Here is a 12,666-nt window from a genome sequence, read left to right on the forward strand (position 1 = left end):
AGGAAGGTTTAGTCCTCTGATCGTCAGAAAATGTTTGCGAAGTTTTAATGCACTAAACGAGTCAATATAAATTAAGAATTTCCTATGGCATAGCTTAGAAATTACAAAAAGAACATAATATACAGCAATTCATTCAAAAGTGAAAATTAAGCAGTCATTATACAAAGGTATGCTCTCCATATGACTGCCAATTGCAAATGATGCTCCAACATGATTAGTTCCTTTCAATCCGTCTGTATAAACAGAAATGCATACCAGCTGCAGTTTTGTCTGTGCCAAAGAAAGATCTGTTTATATGATCTTGTTAGCGTTTTTCCCCGAGAAGCTAAAAACGCGCAGAAGATGAACTAGTGGGTCCTTCTAAAGCGGAAGTTGTTTGTTTTTGCATAGCTACACAGATTTGTAACTAAACCTGTCAAATGCTGAAGTACTTTACAATTAATTAACGGCATTAATTATAACCAGCGAGGCACTTAAATAGCTTAAAAGCCACATTCCCTAACGAAGTCATATAGAAATTCATTTAAAACGTCTTTACATTCGTAGTTAAAAAAAATAATAAATAAATAAATAAAAACGGATATTTGGTTATCATTATAGATTATTTCTCAAAATTTATGGTAGTTCCCCTCAGAAAGACGTCCATTAAAATTGTTGCGAATTCGTTTTTAAATAAATATATATTATACCAGCAACAAGCAAATATATAAGTGATTTAAGTGGCAGAAGGAAAGCAAACAAACGACTAGACCAGTGGAATCAAACGTCCTTTGCAGTACGTGCTGTGCATTATTCAACAAGAACAGTGGTCTTCTATTACATTTTCGATCTCCCTGCCTCATGACTTGATATCCTTATTTTGCTAGGGAAGAGTGAGAGCATTAAAATTTACAAGAATAAAAAGCTTCAAACAGCTACTCTGTAATGTCATTTAAATCTCAGGCTCGGTGTTGCTGTTTGGAAGCAAATAGGAGGAACCGTTAAGGGGGCTCATACACCTTAAACCCCTTATGATCTTCGAATATGCAACTGTTGCAAGAATTGGCATATTTTATTTATTTTAAAAGCAATTACTTCCAACCTTTTACAGCTGACTACGTAATATAGCTGCTTTTGAAACTAGTAACCAGAAAGTTTGTGTTGCCACAAATATTTTTGTAATTTAATCCCCTTTGTGACAAAATATTTCGCCATGTTTCCACCTTGCGCGCATGATATTTTAAAAATGGCTAATAGTACATCCTTGAAATTGGATGGAATTTTTTATATAGGCACTATTTTCTAACTGAACCCAAAATCTGATGAATATTTTAATATTGAAAAAATTTATGGACGAAAACATTACAGATTTTTTTAACAAAATACATTTTATAAACTCAACTCAAAATAAAATAAAAATTTAACATAAAATTTTTAGAATTTTAGGTTTCCAATAGTTTCCAAATGTTATAAATGTTATATATTAAATATAGAATTAAATTATGCAACAGAATGTTTTAAACTGTGCGCGCAAGGTGGAAACAGGACGAAAACTTTTGTCAGAAAGCGGAGTAAATTATTAAAATATTTTTGGCAACACAAACTTTCTGATGACTATTTCAGAAAGCAGCTATATTATGTAGTCAGCTGTAAAAAGTTGGAAGTAATTGCTTTTAAAATAAATAAGTTATCCCTATTCTTGCAACAGTCACATATTCGAAGGTCTTGCTAGTTTTAAGGTGTATGAGTCCCCTTAAGGTATTGTCCTTGGAATAATGTCAGTTAATATCTTTGGAAGAAAGAAAAGCATGTTATCAAACACATGTGTAGAGTGTCGAATATATAATTCTGAGTAAGTTCCAAAGAAGGTAAAGAATCAAGATACCAATGAGAAAAAGAAATTCAACAATTAAATGCATCTCCGTTCTAAGAAAAAATAAAACACGTTTTAAAAGCTACTGGAACTGATATCATTAAACGCATTTATCTCCTACAGAACGTCCCCTCATTGCATTGCATTTAAAAATCGAACAATTCTGTATCAGACGCCTAATTTTTTGCCTTGGAATCATCAGTTATTAATAACGATTAAGGTGGATATGTTCATAAAAATTATCAATCGGAATTATTATTAATTAAATAAATTTAATTTAATCCAATTACAGCGTTATGAAAAATATATAAAATAAAAGTTTAAATTATCAAGAAATGCGTTTATGCCTTTTTAATTGCTTATATTACACGTTAATTACAGATTGATAATTTTTGCTGAACGCCAGAGCTATGAGAACTGATTATGCACCATGACACGTATATGATGAATAAAAGATTTTATTCTTCGCTCAGTGGTGCCACATTTCAGTATCTACGGATGTCATATGAATGATGCTTAACATAATGTAATGGGTTTTGTGGCTTAAACTTTTAGAAATACTGTGGTAAGGATATTTCTAACATCAATGCAATTGCTTACTTTTTAGGTTTTTGTAATATAGGATCGCTTAATGATGTACATATTAATTTTTCGATATAATTTTGTTTTTCAGGAACTGTCTGTAAATATTTTAAAAACTGATGAAGCATATTAATTAAAAGAATTATATTTTCAATTATACATTTAAATTTTAATATAATAATTATTTTATGTCTCACTGTACAACATTTTAAAACCTGATTTTAATACGCTGCTATCCATCCAAATTGTAGCAACGTTAAGAGCCGGAGTTATCAAAGCCACATTTACTGGACAGATAATAATGTACAAGGATGTATTCGATAAAATTACGGCCTGTTTGACTTGCAGAACATAAGGAATCAGTATTTTGTATAGCCACAATCGATGGCAGTTTTGACACAGTTTGGCAGTGAAGGAAAGAAGCTTTGCATATAGGCTTGGAGTCTTTCAGTCTTTATGCTGTTTCCATACGTTGCCAAAATTCATTTAGCATAGCTGAAGGTACTGTATGCTGGCATTTGTTTTCGGTAATTGACTTGATGAATTGGTAATTGGTAATTGCTAGTTGTCCTACTGAAATCTAGCCGCAGTCCAGCCTTGACGATAAGAGAGATAACTGGCTCCAGAACTTTAAAGATTAGAGATGGGTTCTGAGTGTGCTGACAATGCCTATTACACGGGTGTGGGAATAAACGCTCGTTATTCCCACACCATAAGTTCAATCACAGAACCGGTATGGCGATACAAAGAGCAAGAGTTATAATATTCGCAAAGCTCCGCCAGACTCGAATAACCATAGCGGTGTTATAAGCAGAATCGAGATTTGTCTGAAAAGACAATGTCGTGCCTTTCATTTGTCAGTGCCCGGTGTTGAACGCACTGATTGCAGCAGCATACGCTTATGGTACAGAGTCAACGGTAATCCCAGTAATAAATATCTTCAAAATATTCTCCTTTTCTGCAGACAGATCGACAAGGGACCGAATGGTGAGTGATTAAGATCGTCGATTACTGAAAGTTTGAGGGGAGTTCAAATCCTGGCTGACTGCAAGGACTTTTTCGTAGATTTTTCATAATGTAACGTAGATACGAACCATTTTCCCTCAGTAAGTCTTCGACGAATGCATCCCTCTGTTTAGGCAGATAGCCCTCGCGCACTTTAAGGTAAGTGAAAACTAAATCAATTCTATGGACAGCATCAAATGATACTAGCACAGGTTGTTTTGCAATAAATCCTAATTCCTGCATCAGGGTTCTTGATGTTACTGTGAGATCTTCCATTGCCATGCGCACAAGTCTGTCCTTTGATTCGCGATCGCATGCAATCGTTCTCTTCTGTCAATTATTCCGTCTTGAACTCGCCGATTCCATAGTCATATCTGTCCTGCTTTATTTCATCCAACACCAGCCCTGATTTCTTGGAAGGATCATTTCACTTATAAGCTACAATTTTTTTTTTCTGTCATACTCAGAAATGTTCTTACATGATTGCTCTTTTTTTCGGCAAGACATACTGAAGCTTATCACAGAATATGAACAGCAGAAAACTACATAATTCCAGTATTTAAAACAGACTTCTGATCTCCCTTTTTATAGTACTTCTAGGTTGCAGCACATGATTTGTATACACACAGTACACTGAATGCCCTACTGAAAGTCTATGCGTTGTGCAAATTTCTATAGGTTTTATGAAAACTTCCTTAGTGATGCTGTAATTTGGATGATCAGTAGTGTATTTTATTTTCTCACCTGCTGTTGTCAGGTCTATTTTATTGACATTATGCAAAGTAGAACAATTATCTTATGACGTTTTATAGCCATCATCGAAACTATAACAGCTTATCGATGCCATGAAGAAGAAAGGGACTGTATTGCATTCTGTATAAGGAACGATTTTCCCAGCGGTAGATGTACAGGTCCAACAAGATCGGATTGCGAGTGTTGTTTTTTTGACGATTGCCCTAAATGATATACAGCGAAACTGGTAAATATCTTCCAAACTAAAACTTTCAAATATTTTGGTAAAATATTGTAAATGTGTTTCTGTAACCTACTGTATTGAGCAGTGGCGGCTCGTAATAAGCACTGTGGAACTGCAGCACCCCCTATTTCCAGTTATCATTAATTTTATTATTTAATACAGTGTGTCCTTTAGTCTTTAATTCTTTCTTTATACTTTTAGAATACATAATCCTTAAGCTTAATGTCAGTAGCCATCCCCCACTTAGTGAGAAACGTACGAAAGTCTTTGGAACTGTGCGCTTCACAGTTCCAGCGACGTAATGTTTGGCTGTTCTGCGCATGCGTACACAGAAAACAGCACGCGAATCAGGCAGAGAGAATTGCACTGTCGCTGTTGCAGTGCCGAAATTCTGGCATGTTGTTGGAAGCGTGACTTCTTTTTACTCCACGCGTGTGGTATTTCTCCACAAGGAGGAACTTCATCATACGGACCACAGAGTTCATGAAAATTTTCAACCTTTAAAAAATTGCCTTACTGAAATTCAATCAACATCAAATGCAAAACAACAACAACAAATGAAACAATTGTTCCCATTGCAAAAGCAACAGGAATTTTAAAATATCTAAATGGTGATAATTTCAAGTTTTGGTTAGAGCTTTTTTATCAGATGCCTCATGTTGAAATAATATACAACTAAATGCAATCCAGAGAAATTAATGTGTTTAAAATTAACGAATATATAACAAATTTCAAAACTACTATTTTAGAATTAAGAATTTCAAAGTACTGTGAGAATTTCTGAAAGACATCGATGGCAGAAGCTAAGGAAATATGTGACTTTATAACTATGTATTGATATAATGCACAGATATTCTTCCACTAAACACTTATCAGCTGCTAAATTGTTAAACAAGAAATGTTTCGCTAGTTTTAGGAATGAACATTCTACAGAAGAAATAGTACGGACCACTAAAGCATATCCAATAATTGACAAAAAAAAAAAAAAAAAAAAAAGCTTGAAACTGAGTTAAAAGTATTCTGTTGTAGGTCTGATATCCATGAATACTGCGCTACTGAAATTTATCTTCGAAAATAATCTAGATGATGTTCTTAGTGAAATTACGAAACTAATAAAAATTCTCTTGAGAGGTCCCATGACTACATCTGAGGCAGAACGCTGCTTTTCAACATTGAAAAGAATAAAAACTTTTCTAAGAAGCAGTAGGAATTCGGAAAGACTAAATGCGCTTGCATGGCTTTCAATAAAGAAAAATTTCCTCAGTTATCATCCAGAGATCAAGGAGAAAATTATTGATCTTTTCGCGCAAATTAAAACAAGAAGAATGGATTTCATTTTTAAATGATTAGACAAACACTGAACTGTAACAATTTTGGTTAAATTAATTAAGAAATGTTTAATTTTTTTTTTTTGTAAGATTTCATGAAGTTTCAAAATAAATTTAGTTTTTATAAATGTTTGTTTCCTTTTAGACAATTTTAAAACAAAGGTTAAATTTTTTTGGAACAGCACCCCCATTAATTTTAGCCACGAGCCGCCACTGGTATTCAGAATTAAATGTCGTAACTTCTTAATTCGAATTTTTATATTTACCTCTATTGGAATTTCGACTGATAATTTTATTAAGCATCTGCCCTGTATGTAACAAATAAATAAAACTTATAAATTAAGTGAATGTCAGTATAAAGGGATGAAAGTAACAGTATTGGCTGAAACTCTTCATTAATTTCCTTAATTAAACTAATCGAGTTAATTCCTTTCACAGAATTTTTATTTCCTTCAGCCTCCGTATTTGTCTTGTTTATAAAAAGGTTAAGCTACTTTTACTGTAAAATTGATCAGATATGGTTAAACAGAAAATTATTATGAAATGTTTTTCAGAAGAATTTTTAATACTTCATATGATAAGAAAGTTACATGTTTTGCCCGTGTCATCAAAATAAATCTTTAAAACCATTTGACAATTTATAGGACTTTCATGCTATAGCAACCGAAATTTTGATATTGTCACTTGACACATTTTTGTATCTCAAATTCAGTATCGCTTAAAAAAGTGGTTCATTTATTTATTTATTTAAACTTTGAAAAAAGTAACATACAGTTACTGTCAGTGATTTAAATGCCAACAATGAAAATATCATGGAAAAAATTAATAATATCGCCTCTCAAACTCCGACCAAGTTACCTCCGTACAGTGGATTAAAAATAGGCTGTTATGCGGCGTAAGTACTTGGAATTGGAAAGATCTCTATTTTAATTATAATAATGACCATTTGGATTGTGGCTAAGTATGTGAGGGCTCTCTGCGTAAGGGAAAAGATACCTTTGTGAAGAGCTTTATAAGAGAAACAAGCTTGCATTTACGCTGCGAGGAGAAAATACAAGAAAACTCCTATGGAGACTGAACATTCGTCGGATCTGAACCTGGGCTATTCCGCTACCGTTGAGCATGAAAATGGTGCAGATGTTTGTAAATATCACCAATTACACTCATGTCCATAAATTAAGGATAATTCTGAGTCACGCAGAACTGGAACTCTAAAATAATTATATCACCTGTAAAATCACTACACACATCTTCAAGAATCATATGCAAATTTCAAAAAGTAACCAGATGACACCGGTACGTCACAATGACGAGAGTGTAAGAGTGTGATATATAAGGAATACAGGCAAAGAAGTAAAATTGTTCGCAGGCGCTTTATAAGCATTTCAGTGCAATAACCGAATAGTTATGACACAAAGGACGCATTTGGATGATTTTTTACGTGGTAGAATTATCGGCCGTCTGGAATGTGGGCGTATCCAACTGGAAGTATCAGACGAACTTGGAATTGCCCAGAGTGTCATCTCCAGGCTTTAGCAACGATTCCAAGATGATGGTAATGTGAGTAGACGTTACAGCACAGGTCGCCCCAGAGTTACAACGCCGAATGAGGGCCGGTATTTGGTAGTTACTGCCAAAAGAAACAGGCGGAGCACAGCCTCAGACCTGTCTCGTCAGCTCTCTTCAGCCACTGGTACGACAATTTCAAGGCAGACCGTGTACAGACGCTTAGGGCAGATTGGTTTATATGCTCGTAGATCTGTCAGATGCGTTCCACTTACTGCAACTCACTGTCGCCTGCGGTTAGCCTGGAGTAGAGAGCATGCATTGTGGACACCGCAACAGTGGGCTTGTGTGATGTTTTCCGACGAGTCCAGGTTTAGCTTGCAGTCTGATTCTCCCCGGACTTTCATATGGAGAGTTCCAGGTACCTGTTACCACCAAGAAAACATCATTGAACGACACCGTTACGGTGGTGCAGGAGTGCTTGTTTGAGGTGGAATTACGATGGCTTTCAGAACTGACCTGCATGTTCAACTTGGAACCATGACAAGCCAAATCTATCTGGACGTCATTCTGGAACAACATGTACGTTTGTTTCGGGGCGCCATGTGCACACAATTTGTGTTTATGGATGACAACGCCCGTCCTCACCGTGCAAACATCGTAAGCGAATGCCTTCAATCGGAGGATATCACCCGTATGGACTAGCCAGTATTCTCACCGGACTTGAATCCAGTAGAGCACGTGTAGGCCATGCTTGGCCGACGAGTTGCAGCCCGTCAACCTCCTCCTATATGTCTACCGGAACTTCGGAGAGCATTGCTTTTTGAGTGGTGTAATATCCCCCAAGATCAGATCGATAATTTGATACTCAGCATGCCTAGGCGTTGTACGGACTGTATTGCATCGTCTGGGAGACATACAATGTATTAACAATCATACCAACCATGTAATATTGGTTTTTTGTAAATAGGGGTTTTTTTTTTTTTTTATAATTTGCTCCAGGGAGAAAAAAGCGCTAACTTTTTAATAATATCAAACATATAGCGTATTTTTTTGTTCTTTACCTTTTGTTTAATACATAAGCTTTACAAATAAGTCAAATTTGTTTTGCTTCTAACTCTTCTTTTGCCTGATTATGCATTATCCTTAATTTATGGACATGAGTGTAGATGCGTTATAAATTTCATGCATTAAGTGCAATGTGAATAACATTAATTAGAGACATTAAAATAAAAGTATAATAAAAGTATGTTTGCTTTTTAACTTATTTATTAACATTTTATAATTTTAGACTTAACTATAAATTCGAAATTTTATGCCATTCTAATGGAAACCACCGTGCTCTTTCAGAATTGAAGTAAGCCATTGTGGCAGTTGGTAGGGCGAGGTTGATTTATAGCCCATTGTTGTTCGGTGCTTTCGGTGTTCCTAGAGGAGGCTTTTGCTCGTATCGACATCTGTAAAACCACATCCGAGCGGATTTCTTCACCACTAGCGCAAAAGAGCTCTTCCGCGCTAAATTCAAGAATTCCGAACCTTTCAAATTTGTGAACTTTGATCTGCTCTGGGAACGCCTGATACCCTTCCCCAGCAGCTGTATTCTAATGACAAGGGGCGATTTTTTTGCCATACTTCGAACCCATTGCGCTGATGTGATTGGTTGTTGCTTTTTTGAGATCTCCAGCTTCATTGGGCGTGGCTAGTTAGGCCAGGCTTGTGGAGTGAGGCGCCTTTGGTGGCGCAAAGGTGGCCGAAGGCCAAAAGAAATGTATTCTTGGGCCTCAGCCATATCCCAAACTATTAATATATACAGGGTGTTTCATAGATCATGAGACAAACTTGGAGGGGTAGTGCAGCGTACTGAAACATGCATTCTTTTATAGGAATGTAGGGTCTAAAGTGACGGGTTAAGGCAGGAACGCAAAAAAAAAAAAAAAATTACACGAGAGGAAAATGTGCTTATGTACAAAATCAACGCAAATCAACTTCTTTGTAGCAATACAGTATTCACAATAAATGTTCAAAATTGCGACCACCAGCAGTAATACTTGCTTGGTAACGTCGCAGAAGGGATTGACGAACATTTTGAAAAACGACAGGCATTTCGCGCATGCTTTCAGCCGCAATGGTTAGTCATGCAACGAGGTCCTCCAGTGAGTCAACGGGAGTTTCGTAAATGATGCTCTTCAGATGGCTCCATAAAAAAATCCAAGGTGGATAAATCGGGCGAACGGGGTGGCCATCCCGTTCCCCCGGAAATGTCCCATCCAAGTAATTGCGGATCCGCATGTGGTTATGGGCTGGTGCACCATCATGTTGGAACCACATGCGATCACGAACGACAGCCGGAACATCCTGCAGCAATTCCGGTAGCTTCACTTGCAGAAAAATATGATAACATAAGCCATTTGTACGTGCAGGTAAAAGATATGGGCCTATGAGGTAGTTGTTAACAATACCCGCCCACACATTCACGGAGAAGCGGGTTTGGAATGCATGTGGACGTGTGCCGTGTGGATTATGAGTTGCCCACACATGCATGTAATGGCTATTGAAGATGCCGTCCTGTGAGAAAGTTGCCTCGTCCGTGAATAACATATCCAATGGAAAATCCGCCTGTTATGCACACTGCTACAAGAACCAATGACAGAAATGAACTCGAAGAGGGTAATCTGTCTCTTGCAAGGCTTGGACTCTCTGCAAATGGTATGGGTGCAAACCATTTTCATGCAATACCCTCCAAACGGTGGAATGACTCAGCTGCAGACGAAGTGCAATAGCTCTTGTACGTGTCTGAGGTGATTCATGCACAATGTTCAAGATGGATTCTTCAATGCTAGGTTGTCGTGCACTTCTTCCACTCCTAGTGTCAAAGGTGGCTTCAAATGACCCATTTTCACACAGAGACCGATGCAACCTCTCGAACATTGTGTGCTTCCGCATACGCCTGTTCGGAAACCGTTCCTGGTACGACTGTAGTGCTACTCTGCCGTTCCCATTAGCAGCACCATACATGAGATGCATGTCAGCTCTTTCCCTGTATGTAAACACACGCATTATGCTCGACATCAGAGTTGCGAATGATCCTCTGATCTTATCTTATCTTATGAAACTGGCAAGAGCAGCCTTTAGTAGCCTCTGCTACTTTTACTGCCTAACTTGGAGATTGCCCGTAGGGCTGGGGAAACAAAATTATTCATAGGAGATAACCTCCCCGCCTAGAGAGGCGAAGCTGGAAAGGTACAATAGTACCTAAATTGAAACAATTTAGAAGCAGCATCTGAGAAAGCTGTTCGAGCTGTGAATATGAAAATACTTTTACAAGCTGATAGGCTTGTACTACAATGCGGGTAGCGCCCACCTTACTATTTTCAGATTGAAACATAATAAATTATTTACTTTAAATTCAGTTAGAAACTTACAAAAGTTCATTAAATAAATCATATAACACTTGAAATAAGGTAATTGATCAACGTGAATGGCACACTAGAGATGAATATGCACGAAATTTTCAGAGTTTTTATGAAGAACGCAAACGAATGGGCGGAGTCCGTCACGAGGAGGTCACTCTCTCGAGAACTGACCTCTACTGCTTCATCTTGATACTGAGGTAATGTTCTTGCTTCACAGAAGATTCTTGCTCACAGAAGTACTTGGAATCGTCAAGTACTTCTAACTCAATAGTAAAGCATATTTCTAACAGATTGTTCATTTTGTTACTTACTTCACAACGTAGTGGTGACGTTTTTAGCACAATATTATACATTAAAACAAAACGCACAGTCCAAAAGTCCCTCTTTGCAGGGTATAACATCGCAAAGTCCAAAATCCCTTCTGTGCAGAATAAGATAAAAATAAAGAAATACAAACACTAAACAAAACTACTAGTTGAGTTGAAAGCAAAGTCTATAAGTTCTTCTTTGCAGAGAAGTCTCTCATGGTCGGAAAAATGCACACAAAATTAGAAATTGAAGTTAAAATATATACATATATACAGGTCACCATTAATCGTTGTGAGAAATTTCACAACTTTTTCTCGAATTTTCAGTAGTAGGATCATAGTTTAACAGTTCCCTCAGGTGGTCGTAACTCGAATTTTCTGTCTTACTGAAGAAGTTGTGGCTTGTACTTAGAATTTGGTATGCTATCGGTCGTATTATAAGTTCCTTGTGTTAATTTGAAGTTTTGGTATAAACCATGGAGCGTTAACAATCTCGCGAAGAATTTTATTCTGAAAAACTTGGAATCGATTTCTGTAAGTTTTAAAGACAGTTGCCCAAACTGGAATGGCATATAAGAGAATAGGGCGTATCAAAGTGATATAAATTCTTTTCTTAATTCTGATGTTTAGTTTTGATTTTCTATTAATTAAAGGTGGACAGCAATTTTGGCAGTTGTAGCTTTTCTTAAAGAATATTCTGGCTGTTCCTTGAATAAAAGTTGGGAATCGAAATTAACTCCAAGATATTTAGTGATGGTTACAATAGGGACTGGATGGCCATTAATCTTGATATTGATAATAACAGGCTTATGTCTTCTGTGTCTCCTGAAAAGTAGAATTTGACTTTTGCTCGGATTGATGTTCAGTTTCCAGAAATTTAAGTAATGAAGTAATGTGATTTACTGCAATTTCGAGTTTTTTCACGGCCAATTGTGATTTAAGAGACTTAATGAAGATGGCTGTGTCATCCGCATATTTAACAATTTTAGAATTAAGAGGAACTGGCATGTCGTTTGTATAGATATTAAATAAACTAGGTCCGAGAACACTTCCTTGAGCGACTCCGCTTCTGATACATATTTTTAGTAGAGTAGCTATGGTTAATTTTGACTTGGAAGGTGCGATTTTTCAAGTAACTTTTGAGCAGCTTTATGCAATTGAGGGGCAGTCGAGCAAGGTGTAGCTTGTATAGCAAACCCTTATGCCACACCTTGTCGAAAGCGTTCTCTAGATCGAGAAAACAACTTGCAACTGTGTTCTTTTTCGAAAGAGAATCGGCAAGATATTCTGTGTTACATTTAGAAGTTGATGTGTGGTGCTATGTCCAGCGCGGAATCCATACTGCTCGCTTCTGATTATATTGCGATCTTTTAGATGTTTAGTAAGTCTAGTCTTTAATATTCTCTCAAAAACTTTACCCATACTTGGGAGAAGGCTGATAGGTCGATAAGAATTTAGATCTTTAGGATTTTTCCCCGGTTGCAGAAAAGTAATAATATTAGCGTGCTTCCACTGCTATGAAAAGTAATTTTGTCGGAGGCATGCATTAATAATATCTGTAAGTAAAACTATATAATTCCTTGGAAGCTTTTTAAGAATTCTGTTAGAAACTCCGTCAAACCCTGGGGCTTTGCGGTCTTTGAGATTTTTAATTATGTCTTTAACTTCGGTTGGGGAAGTAGGGTTAATATGATTA

General features: G+C 36.6%; 1 protein-coding gene across 2 annotated transcripts in view; it reads left to right on the plus strand.

The window, feature by feature from the left end:
- Positions 1-12,666, plus strand: part of LOC118200988 (uncharacterized) — a 34,936-nt gene that overhangs the window by 10,953 nt on the left and 11,317 nt on the right. For both annotated transcript variants that reach the window (XM_085812850.1, XM_085812848.1), the window contains exon 4: positions 4,252-4,418. In XM_085812850.1, coding sequence (XP_085668976.1) covers positions 4,252-4,288 — 37 coding nt within the window. In that variant the 3' untranslated portion in view covers positions 4,289-4,418. The remainder of the gene's footprint in view (positions 1-4,251; positions 4,419-12,666) is intronic.

This window comes from Stegodyphus dumicola, chromosome 3 (genome assembly GCF_044657685.1).
Source record: "Stegodyphus dumicola isolate Sdum_Otavi_A_Nest chromosome 3, ASM4465768v1".
Lineage (NCBI taxonomy): Eukaryota > Metazoa > Arthropoda > Arachnida > Araneae > Eresidae > Stegodyphus > Stegodyphus dumicola.